Source organism: Gossypium arboreum, chromosome 1 (assembly GCF_025698485.1).
Source record: "Gossypium arboreum isolate Shixiya-1 chromosome 1, ASM2569848v2, whole genome shotgun sequence".
Classification (NCBI taxonomy): Eukaryota; Viridiplantae; Streptophyta; class Magnoliopsida; order Malvales; family Malvaceae; genus Gossypium; species Gossypium arboreum.
The window spans coordinates 35,602,979-35,620,431 of record NC_069070.1 but is presented as its reverse complement, the minus strand read 5'-3'; the positions used below and the strand labels follow the sequence as shown (position 1 = coordinate 35,620,431).

Below are 17,453 nucleotides of genomic sequence, written 5' to 3'. Positions count from 1 at the left end.
TTATATTTCAAAAAATGATGTTTGCACATCTCATACGAAAAAGGGAGGCTTTTTTTATCTAAATAATATAAAAATTAAAACCAATAACTTAAATGGTATGCCCATAAGATTATTTTTCAAAATGGTATCGTTTTACTAGTGCCACTTGTCAAATTGGCAGCACCGAACTGAAATGTAATGATCTAAAATATTCAGGGACTTGTTATGCATTTTTTTTATTTAGAATGGCTGCTAAAAAAAGGAAAAGGGTGCCGCCTGACAATGTGGTGGCACCAAACTTTAAATATGGCTAATTGCCTTATAAGCCCTCCTTATTTATTATTTTCTTTTTATTTCCCTCCAACTCACTATATTGTGTTTAAACAAGCCATTAACCTAATTTTGTAGTTAAATAAACCCTTAACTTATGGTTTTTACTCATAAAAGCCCTTTATTTTAATATTAAAGTAAATCTATTTGTAATACCCCTACCCGTATTCATTGTCGGAATAGGGTACGAGGCATTACCGGAGTTTACGAATTAAATTTTTTTTATATTCAATATAGCCCTTTTATAAATATCTAACCTTCCCTGTAATATTAAATCGAGACCAATCCACATCAACCAAATCAATTCAACATATTTTCATGATAGATTCATGCATTTATATAAGATAACGTCATCACATATCTATAACCAGGTTTGTTAACCATACTAATGGCTAACTTTACATTCATTTCACGTTAACATTTACTTTGTTAGCTTATACATGCCATTGATTTCCAAAATAAAGTTTCTTTATATATCGAAATCCTGAGGTTGACAGTGTGATGTGTCTCCGACCAAATCCGACCTCCGAGCTCTTAACACTACAAAACAGGGAAAAAGGAAATGGGGTAAGCACTTTGTGCTTAGTAAGCTCATGTAACAAGAATTATACTTACCTAATATTTTCAATACAATACAATAAACATCCATATATCCATTCAATGCATTATTACCCTAATATGCACAAACTCAACATTCAAGTTAGTACAATAATTTCCATGTACCAATAATATATACTATGATTGATGAGCTCGTCAATACCATGATTTTCATTTCCTTGTTATTTTTCCATATTTATCCCGTTGAATTTCTTGGAATTTTCGATAGATTTTCATAGGTACACTTTTAGTGTACAATTCCGGGTCCGTCAATTCATATTCATGTGCACACATTTCCATTTCAGAGAGCACACTCCCTCGAACCTCAACCTTGCAATGGATTACCAGTCGAGCTAAATCCCACGCAACGACAATTACTCTAATGAGCTTGAATCAATTACCAGTCCAGGCTAAATTCAGACCCTAATTCGGATTACCCGTCCGGCTAAATCCATTTTACACATATTCTTCGGAGGGCTATATCAGATAGGATGACCCGTCCGGGTTAGATCCTTTTTACCGTCAATTCCTTTTCAGAGATCCATCGAATTTTCCTTTCATTCAACCGGGATTTCTTCCCATTTTATCAAATATATCAATGTTTCATTAACTTTCATACAATGAACACTCAAATCATATTCACATCAATAACATACAATCTCAAGCATTTCAGAATATAATTCAAGTTACACGAACTTACCTTGATACTTGTTTGTAAACAGTAAAAATCTACTAATCCCGAACTTTTTCCTTTCCTCGATCTAGCTTCGTATTTGAATCTTCTGGATCTAAATAAATAAATTTAATTTTCAATTTAATACATTTCATGTTCATATGCAACATTCTCTATAATTCAACTATTATTTATAGTTCATTCAAAGCTGTCTACTTGAGTCATAGTCACTAAATTATTTATAACTTGAGCTACGGAACTCCAAATTAAGATTCGTTAATTTTACCTGAAACTAAACTCATATATATTTTTACCATAAAATTTTCAGAATTTTTGGTTTAGCCAATCAGTACAGTTTATTCTTCAAAGTCACCCCTGTTTTGTTGTCTAACAGTTCTGACCCTTCTTCACTAAAAATAAATATCTCTTTATACAGAATTCAAATGATGTTCTCGTTTGTTTATATTAAAAATAGACTCATTCATAATTCTATACATATAAATTTAAGTCCCTAATTATTTTTATTAAATTTTTATAATTTTTCAAAGTCAGAACGGGGGAACCCGAATTCATTCTGAAATTGTCTCACAAAATTCATTATATCTCAAAATTTACAAATCCATTGCTTACAATATTTCTTCTATGAGAAACTAGACTCAATAAGCTTTAATTCCATATTTTGTTCATCTTCTAATTCGATTCCTACAATTTTGGTGATTTTTCAAAGTTAGTCTACTGCTGCTGTCCAAACCGTTTTAGTGCAAGTCGTTTATTACCATTTTTCCCTAAGCTTTTAATAAATGATAATTTCGTCCCTACTCAATTAGCCTCTCAATTGAGCTGATTTTTCTCAATTAACATTTTATTCTATCACCTTAAACTAATTTACAACCTTTAGGAATCATAATTTCAGCAATAGATTTTAATTCCAAACATTTTCACAATTAGGTCCTAAAAATCAATTTCCATTGAAATTGCCTAATAAAATCATCTCATAAACAAATTAAAGCTTTAATTTCATTCTATTTCATCATAAAATTACAGCACTCAACCATGGTGACTTTCAATTTCATCCATGAAATCAAAAACTAATGAATTTAATAGTAGGACCTAGTTGTAAAAGTCTTAGAAACACAAAATTACAAGAAAAGGCAAGGATTAACTCACTTGGTGCAAAATTATGAAATACCAGCTTAGAGAACCCTCCTATGGCGTTTTTAGCTGCTGGAATTGAAGAGAAATGAAGAAAAATCTAGATATTTCCTACTTAGTCCTAGTTTTATTTAGTTAATTTTGCAATATTCCAATTTTACCCTTAATTTATCAATTTTTCTGCTGTTTTCATACCCTTGCCGTCCAGCCCAAATAACTTTTGGGTCTAATTGCCTTTTAAATCCTTTCTCATTAGACTCTTAAGCTATTTAATCACTCTAGCAACTTTTACACCTATTACAATTTAGTCCTTTTCATTTAATTGATTACCCAAACATTAAAATTTCCTAGCGAAATTTTAATATCACATTAATAACATTTCATAAATATTTATAAAATTATTTTCGACTTGGTTTTACGAGATAGAGGTCCCGATACCTTATTTTACCCAATTTCTTCAATAATTTCTTTTTCTAACTAATCACTAAATCGATAAAATTTTCCTATCAATATTTTCATACGATTTTCCTATCATATCAATTTTCAAGCAAAAATATTGAAATAAATTTCTCTTTAAATCGGATCTATGGTTACGAAACCATTGTTCCGATAACCTTGAATTTAGGCCATTACAACTCTCCTCCCCTTTTTAAGGATTTTCGTCCTCGAAAATCTTACCAATAAAGAGGTTTGGGTATTGTTTCCTCATTGCCTCCTCCGGTTCCCATGTTGCTTCCTCAATCCCATACTTTTGCCACAATACTTTCACCAAATTTATCTTTTTCTTTCTAAGCTCTTTTGTCTCCCTTGCCAATATCTTGACCGGTTCTTCACTGTAAGTCATATCCGGTTGAATCTCTACTTCTATCAGAGAAATAACATGTGAAGGATCTGATCGATATCGTCGTAACATAGATACATGAAAAACATTATGGATTCTATCAAGTTCCGGTGGTAATGCCAATCGATAAGCGACCGGTCCAATTCTTTCTATGATTTCATAGGGCCCGATAAATCTTGGACTCAATTTACCCTTTCGACCGAATCGAAGAACTTTCTTCCAAGGAGACACTTTCAGAAATACCTTGTCACCTACTTGAAATTCAATCTCTTTTCGCTTAAGGTCGGCATATGATTTTTGACGATCGGAAGCTGCTTTTAGACTATCTCGAATAACCTTTACTTTTTCTTCTATTTCCCGGATCAAATCAACCCCATGTATCTTCCTTTCACTAAGCTCATCCAATATAACGGTGTTCTACATTTTCTACCATACAAAGCTTCATACGGAGCCATTTTAATACTAGATCGATAATCATTATTGTAAACAAATTCAATCAAAGGTAGATACCTCTCCCAATTACCTTCAAACTCTAGAATACAACATCGAGCATATCTTCCAATACTTGAATTACACGCCAGATTGACCATCTGTCGAGGATGAAATGCAATCTTGAAATACAACCGAGTACCCAAGGCTTCTTGCAATTTGTCCCGAAACGAGGCGTAAATCGGGGATCTCTATCTGATATAATGGAGACAGGTACTCCATGTAACCTGACAATCTCAGATATGTATAGTTCAGCTAGTTTATCTAAAGAATAATCCATACGTACCGAAATAAAGTGAGCTGATTTTGTTAATCGATCAACAATCACCCAAATAACATCTTTTTTCCTCGGAGACAAAGGTAACCCCGATACAAAATCCATAGTGATTCTTTCCCATTTCCATTCCGGTATAGTGATTGGCTAAAGTAACCCCGAAGGTACCTGATGTTCAGCTTTAACTTGTTGACATATTAAACACCTTGATACAAACTCAGAGATATCACGTTTCATTCCCGACCACCAGTACATCTTTTTCAGATCATTATACATTTTATTACTCCCCGGATGTACAGACATAATACCGCTGTGAGCCTCGCGTTGAATCTTCTGTATGAGCTCTGAATTCTGAGGTACACATACCCTACCTCTGAATAATAAACAACCATCAGAACCAATCTAAAATTCAGAATCATTACCTGACTCACACTGTGCCCGTTTAACTTGTACCTTATCATCATTCTTCTGAGCTTCACATATTTACTGTAAAAATATCAATTTAGCTCTTAATTCTACTAGGATTGAACCATCATCAGTCAATGATAAGGTATTCATAGCTCGTAAAGCAAACAGAGATTTCCAGCTCAAAGCATCAGCTACAACATTAGCCTTACCCGGATGGTAATCAATAATCAAATCATAGTCCTTTATCAGTTCAAGCCACCTGCGCTGTCTCAAATTCAAATCTTTCTGTGTCATCAAATATTTCAAGCTTTTATGATCATTATAAATATGACACTTCTCACCGTACAAGTAATGCCGCCATATCTTCAGCGCAAATACAATAGCAGCTAATTCAAGATCATGTACTGGGTAATTTCTTTCATGTGGTTTAAGTTGTCTTGAAGCATAGGCTATTACTTTACCTTCTTGCATCAAAACACAACCTAAACCATTTAATGAGGCATCACTGTAAATAATAAATTCCTTACCCGGTTCAGGCTGCACTAATACAGGTGCTTTCATTAATAGGTCTTTCAATCGGTTGAAACTTTGTTGACATTCATCAGTCCATTCAAACTTTACATCTTTCTACAATAATTAAGTCATTGGAGAAGCTATCATAGAGAATCCCTGTACAAATCTCCGATAATAGCCAGCTAAACCCAAGAAACTTCTAATTTCAGATACATTCTTCGGTGGATTCCAATTAACAATAGTTGATATTTTACTTGGATCTACCCTGATGCCTTCGGCAGATACAATGTGTCCAAGAAAACCCACTTCTCGAAGCCAAAATTCACATTTACTGAATTTAGTATATAACTGCTTCTCTCGTAGAATTTGCAACACAATTCTCAAATGTTTTGTATGTTCTTCTTCATCCCGAAAATAAACCAAAATATCATCAATGAATACTACTACAAATCTGTCTAAGTACGGTCTGAATATCCGGTTCATCAAATCCATGAATACTGCAGGTGCATTAGTTAGCCCAAACGACATAACTAGAAACTCATAATGCTCGTACTTGGTTCTAAAGGCTGTTTTTGGCACATCTGACTCTTTTATCCGTAATTGATAATAACCTGATCGAAGATCAATATTTGAAAACATAGTAGCACCTTTCAGCTGATCAAATAAATCATCAATCCAGGGTAACGGGTACTTATTCTTTATGGTTACTTTATTAAGCTACCGGTAGTCGATACATAATCTCAAGGACCCGTCTTTCTTTTTCACAAACAGAACCGGAGCACTCCAAAGTGAATGACTCGGTCGAATAAAACCTCTATCAACAAGCTCTTGCAACTGTGTCTTTAACTTTTTTAATTCTGTAGGAGCCATACGATATGGAGCTATGGAGATCGGAGTAATTCCCGGAATCAAATCTATAGAAAATTCCACTTCTCTTTCTGGTGGCAATCCTGGTAATTCCTCTGGAAACATATCGGAAAATTCACATACCACTAGAACTGCCTGTATTTTTGACTTAGATACTTTGGTGTCAAGTACATAAGCCAAGTAAGCATCATACCCTTTTTTGACATACCTCTGTGCTGCTATTATCGAAATCATATCAGATAACCCCTCTGTCTGATCAGATTTAACCCGGAGCAACTCACCATTCTGACATTTTAGCACAATATATTTTTGTCTACAATTTATTACCGCATCATGTTGGGTTAACCAATCCATGCCCAATATCATGTCAAATTCATCAAATGGCAGTAACATCAAATCAACCAGGGAACAATAACCTCTTACCATTAGTGGACAATTTTTACAAATTTTATCCACCAACACAGACTAGCCCAGGGGGTTCGAGACTTTAACCACAAATTCAGTAGGTTCAACAGATAAATTTTTAATAATTGTAAGTTTAACACATATATATGAATGCGTAGAACCAGGATCAATCAATGCAGTAATATCAGTATCAAGTAAAGAAAATGTACCAGTAATAACATCGGGTGCTGAGGCATCTTCTCTGGCACGAATGGCATATGTCCTAGTAGGTGCTCGTGTCTCAAGCCTACCTGCAGTATCTTTTGTAGCTCATCGACTACCACTGACATTACCGGATGGTCGAGGTGGTTTACCTCTCGAAACTGGATTACTCGACCGATATCTGCTCACTTCTTTTCACCCCTTCTCGGACAATCTCTTAGGAAATGGTCAAAAGAACCACATCGGTAACAAGCCCCGCTCTTTAATCGACATTCACCAAAATGAGCTTTATTACAGTACTGGCATCTCGGTTTAGGAGTGCCAACATTGCCAACACTGGTCACTGATAGAGTAGAAGGCCTTGGATTAGTGCGTTGAGAACCTCGCTCTTTGCCCGAATACCCAATGGCTAAAGTAGAACGATCCTGATATTTCTTCAATTTCTTTGAAGCAGAAAACTGGGATTTTCCCATCGGTCTTTTACTAAAAATTCGAGCTTCCCTCTCAGCCTGTTTCTTTTCTTTGCTCAATTCTTCTGCTTTATAAGCTCTCTCTGCCAATGTAGCAAACTCTCGAATTTCAAGAATTCCGATCAGTAACTTAATGTCTTCATTCAACCCTTCTTGAATCGTTTGCACATTTCACTTCCACTGTACCCATTCTCGAGCATATTTACTCAATCGAACAAATTCTCTTTCATATTCAGATCTTGATCTATTGCCTGTTTCACTCAAGAAATTCTTTTCTTTTACGGTCAAGGAACCTCTGGTGATATATTTTTTTCGAACTCGATCCAAAGAATTCCCATGTAATTTCTTCTTTGAACAACTGAAGCTTTAGTATTCTACCAATGGTAAGTCAGTACCTTTTAGCGGTGAGACGGCACATTTCGGACATTCTTCGGTGTACAAGATAATTCTTCCGAACCCGAGTAGTGTTTTCTAACCGAATTTAGCCTGTTCGAATCATCACCAACTGCTTTCAAATTCTTCTACCCCATATTTTCAATTTTATCTCTGGAGCTTTCCTTTTCGATGACTTAATACACTGCACCTTGTGGGATCTCGGAACCGCGGAGGAGCGGGAGGGGAGCTTGAACTTGCTGCACTCTGAGGTTAGTTCTTAAGTATTGATTAAACCATTCATTCATCATTTGAAAGAAGGTCGTTTTTGCCTTCTCCCTCGACCCTCTCTCTCGGGCCTTCTATCGCTAGTTTCTTCTCTTTGTCTTCAAGTCGGAGCATGACTCCCGGCTTCCTCAGATTGACCTCATCGGATGACATTACTATAAGAAAACACATTTTAAATGGTCGGAGATATCACACTATCAATAATAATTTAAATGGCATGTATAGCTAATCCCGTAGTTGCTACATCGGTCCTAGAATCAGCTAAACTGTAGCTCTGATACCAATAAATGTAATACCCCTACCCGTATTCATTGTCGGAATAGGGTACGAGGCATTACCGGAGTTTACGAATTAATTTTTTTTTTATATTCAATATAGCCCTTTTATAAATATCTAACCTTCCTATAATATTAAATCGAGACCAATCCACATCAACCAAATCAATTCAACATATTTTCATGATAGATTCATGCATTTATATAAGATAACGTCATCACATATCTATAACTGTGTTTGTTAACCATACTAATGGCTAACTTTACATTCATTTCACGCTAACATTTACTTTGTTAGCTTATACATGCCATTGATTTCCAAAATAAAGTTTCTTTATATACCGAAATCCACGAGGTTGATAAAGTGATGTGTCTCCACCAAATCCGACCTCCGAGCTCTTAACACTACAAAACAGGGAAAAAGGAAACGGGGTAAGCACTTTATGCTTAGTAAGCTCATGTAACAAGAATTATACTTACCTAATATTTTCAATACAATACAATAAACATCCATATATCCATTCAATGCATTATTACCCTAATATGCACAAACTCAACATTCAAGTTAGTACAATAATTTTCATGTACCAATAATATATACTATGATTGATGAGCTCGTCAATACTATGATTTCCATTTTCTTGTTATTTTTCCATATTTATCTCGTTGAATTTCTTGGAATTTTCGATAGATTTTCAGAGGTACACTTTTAGTGTACAATTCCGGGTCTGTCAATTCATATTCATGTGCGCAAATTTCCATTTCAGAGAGCACACTCCATGAACCTCAACCTTGCAAATGGATTACCATCGAGCTAAATCCTACAATATAAACTCATAGAGTATTGTCGGGATTACCATCCCAGCTAAATCCTCAACGACAATTACTCTAATGAGCTTGGATCCAATTACCAGTCAGGCTAAATTCAGACCCTAATTCGGATTACCCGTCCGGCTAAATCCATTTTACACATATTCTTCGGAGGGCTATATCGGATAGGATCACTCATCCGGTTAGATCCTTTTACCGTCAATTCCTTTTCGAGATCCATCGAATTTTCCTTTCATTCAACCGGATTTCTTCCCATTTTATCAAATATATCAATGTTTCATTAATTTTCATACAATGAACACTCAAATCATATTCACATCAATAACATACAATCTCAAGCATTTCAGAATATAATTCAAGTTACATGAACTTACCTTGATACTTGTTTGTAAACAGTAAAAATCTACTAATCCCGAACTTTTTCCTTTCCTCGATCTAGCTTCGTATTTGAATCTTCTGGATCTAAATAAATAAATTTAATTTTCAATTTAATACATTTCATGTTCATATGCAACATTCTCTATAATTCAACTATTATTTATAGTTCATTCAAAGCTGTCTACTTGAGTCATAGTCACTAAATTATTTATAACTTGAGCTACGGAACTCCAAATTAAGATCCGTTAATTTTACCTGAAACTAAACTCATATATATTTTTACCATAAAATTTTCAAAATTTTTGGTTTAGCCAATCAGTAGAGTTTATTCTTCAAAGTCACCCTTGTTCTGTTGTCTAACAGTTCTGACCCTTCTTCACTAAAAATAAATTATCTCTTTTTACAGAATTCAAATGATGTTCTCGTTTGTTTATATTAAAAATAAACTCATTCATAATTCTATACATATAAATTTAAGTCCCTAATTATTTTTATTAAATTTTTTATAATTTTTCAAAGTCAGAATGGGGGAACCCGAATTCATTCTGAAATTGTCTCACAAAATTCATTATATCTCAAAATTTACAAATCCATTGCTTACAATATTTCTTCTATGAGAAACTAGACTCAATAAGCTTTAATTCCATATTTTGTTCATCTTCTAATTCGATTCCTACAATTTTTGGTGATTTTTCAAAGTTAGTCTACTGCTGCTGTCCAAACCGTTTTAGTGCAAGCTGTTTATTACCATTTTTCCCCTAAGCTTTTAATAAATGATAATTTCGTCCCTACTCAATTAGCCTCTCAATTGAGCTGATTTTTCTCAATTAACATTTTATTCTATCACCTTAAACTAATTTACAACCTTTAGGAATCATAATTTCAGCAATAGATTTTAATTCCAAACATTTTCACAATTAGGTCCTAAAAATCAATTTCCATTGAAATTGCCTAATAAAATCATCTCATAAACAAATTAAAGCTTTAATTTCATTCTATTTCATCATAAACTTACAGCACTCAACCATGGTGACTTTCAATTTCATCCATGAAATCAAAAACTAATGAATTTAATAGTAGGACCTAGTTGTAAAAGTCTTAGAAACACAAAAATTACAATAAAAAGGAAAGGATTAACTCACTTGGTGCAAAAATTATGAAATACCAGTTTAGAGAACCCTCTTATGGCGTTTTTAGCTGCTGGAATTGAAGAGAAATGAAGAAAAATCTAGATATTTCCTACTTTGTCCTAGTTTTATTTAGTTAATTTTGCAATATTCCAATTTTACCCTTAATTTATCAATTTTTCTGCTGATTTCATACCCTTGCCGTCCAGCCCAAATAACTTTTGGGTCTAATTGCCTTTTAAATCCTTTCTCATTAGACTCTTAAGCTATTTAATCACTCTAGCAACTTTTACACCTATTACAATTTAGTCCTTTTCATTTAATTGACTACCCAAACATTAAAATTTCCTAACGAAATTTTAATACCACATTAATAAAATTTGATAAATATTTATAAAATTATTTTCGACTCGGTTTTACGAGATAGAGGTCCCGATACCTTATTTTACCCAATTTCTTCAATAATTTCTTTTTCTAACTAATCACTAAATCGATAAAATTTTTCTATCAATATTTTCATACGATTTTCCTATCATATCAATTTTCAAGCAAAAATATTGAAATAAATTTCTCTTTAAATCGGATCTATGGTTACGAAACCATTGTTCCGATAACCTTGAAGTTAGGCCATTACACTATTTTACCCAAAGTAAAGCTATTTTAAAAAATATAAACTAATTCACATTTTATGTTGATGTGAATAATTTATTAAATAAAAAATAAAATTTTTAAATTTCTTGAGAGTGCTTATATACATTATATTCTTAACTACTCTTTTGAAATTTTTGAGTACTTTTTAGATTTTATGTTGAAGTTAAAGTGTATCTAATTTTATTGCATCAACAAAAATTAAGATAAGAGCTTGAAATTCAAAATAAATATATTTACTTTAATATTAAAATAAAGAGATTTTATGAGTAAAAACAATAAGTTAGGCTTATTTAATTACAAAATAGGTTAAGGGCTTGTTTAAACACAATATAGTGAGTTGAAGGAGAATAAAAAGAAAATAATAAATAAGGAAGGCTTACAAGGCAATTAGTCATATTTAAAGTTTGGTGCCACCACACTGTTAGGCTAAGACCTTCCCCCCTTTTTTTTTCAAAGAACCATTCTAAATGGAAAAATTGTAACATGTCCCTGAATACTTTAGATCATTACATTTCAGTCTAGTGTCGCTAATTTGACATGCGGCACCAGTAAAACCATACCGTTTTGGTAAATAATCTTATGGGCATACCATTTTAGTTATTAATTTTATTTTTTGTATTATTTAGGTAAAAAAGCCAAAAAAGGATAAGGGTCTGTTTGTTTACATGTAAAAAGTTTTACGGAAAATGTTTTCTGTATTTTTCTGTGTTTGTTTCACAAAAAATAGTTTGGCCAACGGAACATGACTTACAAGTCAAGGTAAAATAAGTCATTTTTCTTGTAAAATGACTTACCATTTTGAAAAGCATAAGTCATTTTTCGAAAAGAGTTCATTTATAGACAATTTTATTTTTATATAAAATTAACTTAAATTAAGCTTAATATTATTATATTGATAATAAATTTTATTTTTATTTTTAAAATATTTAAAATATTATATTTTTCAATATTATTAAACATACATATTTAATTATTTATATTTAGTCATATAATAAATTATTAATATAATAAATATAATGTATTATTTTAATAAATTATTTAATATTTTATTTTTATTTTAATAATAAATTTTAAAATAATAATTTTAAATAATATTATTCACATATTATTGAAAATATTCAATAATAATATTTTAATAATAAATATTTATTATAATTATAAATATATTACTAATAAATGTTTTGTAGTATAAAAATAAAATATGTCATAAGTCTATGTACACTTCATAGATTTGTAATTTAGTCTTTGTACTTTTATTTTCAAGAATTTAGTCCTTTTACTTTTCAAATTTAAAATTAAGTCTAATTGTTGACATCGTTAATTTTTTTTGTTAATTTTGTGAATGTCATATTTTTAAATAAAAATACTCACTTAGTAGTCATGTAATTAAAAATGACGTTGTAATGAATATGATATTAACATAATATCTTTAATACATGCAAAAACTATGTAAAATATAAAATTATAGATAAAAATAAATTCAATTAAATAATAAAAATAAAAAATCTCAAATGTATGTTTGTTTAATTGAAAATAACTTTTATAAAATATTTTAAGAAATCTACCAAATAACGAAATATATTTTACATGATTTCAAATACGAGAAAATATTAACTTTTTCATAAAGATAAATCGATTTTCAAAAGTTATTTTAATGAAATAAATAGACTTAAATTGAAATTTAAGTTTTAACATATTTGTCGGACGATATATATTTAAAATTTTTAAGGAAATTGTTTACTAGAAATGAATGAGGTATGGAGAGTGAATGACAAAAATGTTTTACTCCTCTTCAATGTATATAACATTTTACGTGGATTTTACTTTCACCAATTTTATTTTTCGTAAACAAACCCCAAAAATGAGGAAAATATTTTTCATAGATAAATGTACTTACACCTTTAATTTAAGCTGTTGATTTTAAAATATACGCTTTTTTTTTTTAAATCCCTTGCCTCTCTCACCACATTAGGAAAAAATGCCACTTCCAAATAAAATAGTCGTCAATTAAAAGTCGACTTTTAGAGCAAATATAATAATTATAATTTTAAAGTATAACAGTTATAATTTAAAAAAATGTTTATTTTAGTCTTAAAAAATCTATTCCCCCTTTTATTATTATTATTATTATTATTATTATTATTATTATTATTATTATTATAAATCCGCATATTTAGCGTTGATGAGTGAGGATAAGAGATAGGGCTGAGCTTGGTTGCGGTTGTCTTTTACTGTAATAGGTTGTTAGCAATGGAGGCCGTAGTTCTTTACCCGTCACCACCAATTGGCCACCTGCTAGCCATGGTGGAGTTAGGCAAGCTTCTATTATCTCACCAACCTTCACTCTCTATCCACATCCTCATCGCTACACCACCTTACCAAGCTGAATCCACCGCTCCTTATATTGCTGCCGTCTCTTCCACTATTCCTTCCATTGTTTTTCACAAGCTACCCAAAGTCACCCTCCTTCCATCCACTGATGTTACCCACCATGAGTTCCTTACTTTTGAGGTCCTCCGCCTTAGCAACCCCAATGTCCATGAAACTCTCCTTTCCATCTCCAAGGATTACAAAGTCCATGCCTTTACCATTGATTTTTTCTGTACTGTTGCTTTCAAAGTCGCCGTTGATCTTAGTATCCCTCCTTACTTCTTCTACACCTCCGGCGTTGCTACTCTTTCCTCCTTCTTTTATCTACCAACCCTTCATAATAACACCACTAAAAGCTTCAAAGAACTTAACCTTCTCCTCAACATCCCGGGTGTCCCACCGGTGCCATCTGCCGATATGCCTAAGCCAGTACTCGATCGCAACGATCAAGTCTATCACATCTTCATTAACAACTCCATGTATTTGCCCAAGTCAGCTGGGATTATAATCAACAGTTTTGAATCCCTCGAACCAAGAGCCATCAAAGCAATTCGCGATGGACTCTGTGTTCCAGATGGCCCCACACCTCCACTGTACTGCATCGGACCGTTGATTGCTGACGTTGATCGGAGAAGTGGAGCTAGATCTAATGCTGCCGGTGAAGGTGCCCCTAATGATTGCTTAATGTGGCTTGACAAGCAACCAAGTAAAAGTGTAGTGTTCCTTTGTTTTGGTAGCCTGGGACTGTTTTCAGCTCAACAATTGAAAGAAATAGCTGAGGGGTTAGAGAGAAGTGAGCAAAGATTCTTGTGGGTGATGAGAAACCCTCCTTCGGAGAACCTAAGTGTGGCGATAAAGGAACAATCGGAACCAGATTTGAACGCTTTGTTACCTATGGGGTTCTTGGAGAGGACGAAGGAGAGGGGAAAGGTGGTCAAGTCATGGGCGCCACAGGTGACGGTGTTGAACCATGATTCCATCGGTGGGTTCGTGACACACTGTGGGTGGAATTCGGTGCTGGAATCTGTTTGTGCGGGGGTTCCGATGGTGGCATGGCCACTCTACGCAGAGCAAAGGTTCAACCGGGTGTTGCTAGTGGAGGAAATGAAGATAGCCTTGCCGATGGTGGAGTCAGAAACAGGGTTCGTAGATTCAAGTGAAGTGGAGAAGCGAGTTAGAGAATTAGTGGAGTGGGAACAAGGTAAAGTGGTTAGGAAGCGAACCGTAGCTATGAAACACGCTGCCAAGGCTGCTATGAGTGAGGGAGGTTCCTCTCGTCTCGCACTAGCCAAACTCTTTGAGTCGTGGAAGCAGGAATAATGCCTGAATTCTGGTGCGGTTTCAATTAGAATCAAGTGTAAGGATATTTTTTAGCTATCATGAATAAAATGTTTGGATTGTGTCTATATAATAAAATTGAAAAATATTACCAGTAAAATATTTTTCAAAATAAATAGAGTTATTTATAATCAGCAAATATAATTTAAAAATATTTTTTAGAATATTTCTTACAAATATATGTTTTACAAACGATATAGATGAAAATTTTCTTATTATTAAATTTAGACTTGATTATAAACCATTTGATATAAAAGTCAAAAAATAGTAGTTCAATTTTTTTTCATTTATTAAAAGATTTTCCTGTAATTATTAAGTCTATATTATCACAAAAAGTAAATCAAGATGATTTTTCTACTAATTTTATATTCAAATAAGTAGCCTTATTGGTATTGTTGAAATAGAAAGATTTTATCACCATATCAAATTTGGATTATTTAAAGAATGATTCGAAATCCCAAATTATCAGCTGTCAAACAAGATAAAGAACACTTGACAAAAAATATTGACAAGTATTATAATAATTTTAATTATTATCGACTCAAGCAGGAAAACATGTTACATTATTGAATATATTATAATTATTACTTTTATAATATATATTATAAAGTCTTTTAATATCTAGCAATAGGTTAAACTTTCTCCATATTAATTTTTTTAGATAATATTGTTTAGCTCTGATACTAATTACAGGGGAATAAGGGATGCGGAATAAGAAGGATTATATTATTACAAAAGAAAATTTACAAGGAGAGGATATTTGAAAGGAAAGTTAAAAGTTTCTAAAACTATTTTGGATTTTGATATTGATGGATGCCTTGTTTAGGCTACATATATTTTTTTTATAGTAAAATTTCTAAACTCTATTTAATTTTTCTTCAATCTCGTACAGTGGTTTTGACAAGAATCCTGTCTTGTCATCAACATAGTTACTTCCACGTTGCATAGTCTTATCACATCATTTGTCTTCCACGTTGCAACCTTTTCTGATGCATTTTTCTTCAAGTTATCTTCTTTTTGTCCATTAGTGTTTCTTGGACATTATTTCTTCACGTGACTGATATGTTTTGGCTTATCCTTCTTGGATATTATCTAGATTCATTAACTTTATTTTATCTAGATGTAATGAATCTGGTGACAGTTTTGGCGAGTTCCAAAGCTCCCACGTATTTCTGATTTCCTCTATTATTTGTGATGAGAAATCATCAATCTCCATATCATCAATCTTTTTTAATAGTCGTATGGATTCTTCGTCTCTATTATTCTGGATAATTCCAGTTTCATCTGCTATTATTCTTCTTCCATCGGTAATCAATCTATAAGTCTGATGTCGAAGAACATGTTGAGCTGTTGACATTAAATCAATCCCTACTTGGGTTTGATATAATTAAAATTATTATAACACTTGTCAATATTTTTTGTCAAGTGTTCTTTATCTTCTTTGACAGCTGATAACTTGGGGCTTCCAATCATTCTTTGAATAATTCAAATTTGATATGGCTGATAAAATCTTTCTCTTTCAGTAATACCAATAAGGTTATTTATTTGAATATAAAAATAGTAGAAAAAATCATCTTGATTTACTATTTGTGATAATATAGACATAATAATTGCAGGAAAATCTTTTAATAAATGAAAAGAAAAATTTTGAACTACTATTTCTTTGACAAAACCCCATTCAATACTTTTTATAGTAAATGGTTCATGATAAAGTCTAAATTTAATAGTAGGAAAATTTTATCTATATCATTTGTAAAAACATATGCTTGTAAGAAGTATTCGAAAAAGTATTTTTAAATTGAGTTTCTTTGTTGCAAATAACTCTATTTATTTTTGAAAAATTTCTACTAGTAATATTTTCCTAGCTTTATTATATAGACACAATCTAAACATTTTATTCATGATAGGACTATTTGTCCCTTTATTAATAAAATATTGAAATATATCAAGAAGATTCTTTATCTCCTTAATATTTATCTATTCTATTTCAAGCTTATACCAATCTCTATATAAAATAGATTTTAATAATAAATCGTGAGCTTCATTTTTTAGTTGTTTTTTCAACTAAGAATCCTGAGAATTTTGTAAGAACTCTTCTAAAATTAGCTCTTTGTTTAGAAATATGGGTTTTCCGTATTTCATTTATAAAATTATACAATTCTGGCGATAGTCCTGGATTATAAAAATCTTTTATTTCTGGAATTTGTTGTTGTTTCAACAAATTTTTCGCTCCTTTTATAATTTTAGAATAACTGGCTTGAAATGCCGAATTTGGATCTTGAGACCAAGGGTATTGGCTTACCGTTCTTGGTGTAAAAGATAATTGATATCTAACTGGTTGTCTTACCAGTGGCTAAGGAACATAGTATCCCTGATTAGGATAAAATGATGCTTGTGGAGATATTGTAACAAATCCTTGATTAGGATTTGTTGTCTTCCCTTTGTTGGGTTTTTTTTATGGACAGTAGTCCATTCTTCTACTTGTTTTAGAGGTTTTTTTACCTCTATCCATAGGGCCTGCTAAGATAATCAACAAGAGTATTATCAGTGCCTTTTACATATAAAACTTCAAAATTAAAAGTATATATTTCATTATACCATCTAATTCTCCTAGGTACAGTTTT

The 17,453-nt window shown here is 32.2% G+C and overlaps 1 protein-coding gene and 1 long non-coding RNA gene across 2 annotated transcripts; one reads left to right on the top strand and one right to left on the bottom strand.

Annotated features, from left to right (window-relative positions):
* Nucleotides 1–622: 622 nt before the first annotated feature.
* LOC128296499 (uncharacterized) lies at nucleotides 623–6,895 on the bottom strand. Its single transcript, XR_008287115.1, has 3 exons — nucleotides 6,738–6,895; nucleotides 1,607–1,694; nucleotides 623–849 (listed from the first exon to the last, which is right to left on the bottom strand). It is a non-coding gene; the product is annotated as an uncharacterized LOC128296499 (long non-coding RNA).
* Nucleotides 6,896–13,276: 6,381 nt separating this feature from the next.
* Nucleotides 13,277–14,929, top strand: LOC108462511 (UDP-glycosyltransferase 88A1). The gene has a single exon (XM_017762454.2). The coding sequence runs from the start codon at nucleotides 13,372–13,374 to the stop codon at nucleotides 14,809–14,811; it is 1,440 nt and encodes a 479-aa protein (XP_017617943.1). The 5' UTR covers nucleotides 13,277–13,371; the 3' UTR covers nucleotides 14,812–14,929.
* The last annotated feature ends 2,524 nt before the right edge of the window (nucleotides 14,930–17,453 follow it).

Coding starts and splice junctions, on each gene's coding strand:
- LOC108462511 (XM_017762454.2), top strand. CDS start 13,372: ATGGAGGCCGTAGTTCTTTACCCGTCACCACCAATTGGCCACCTGCTA.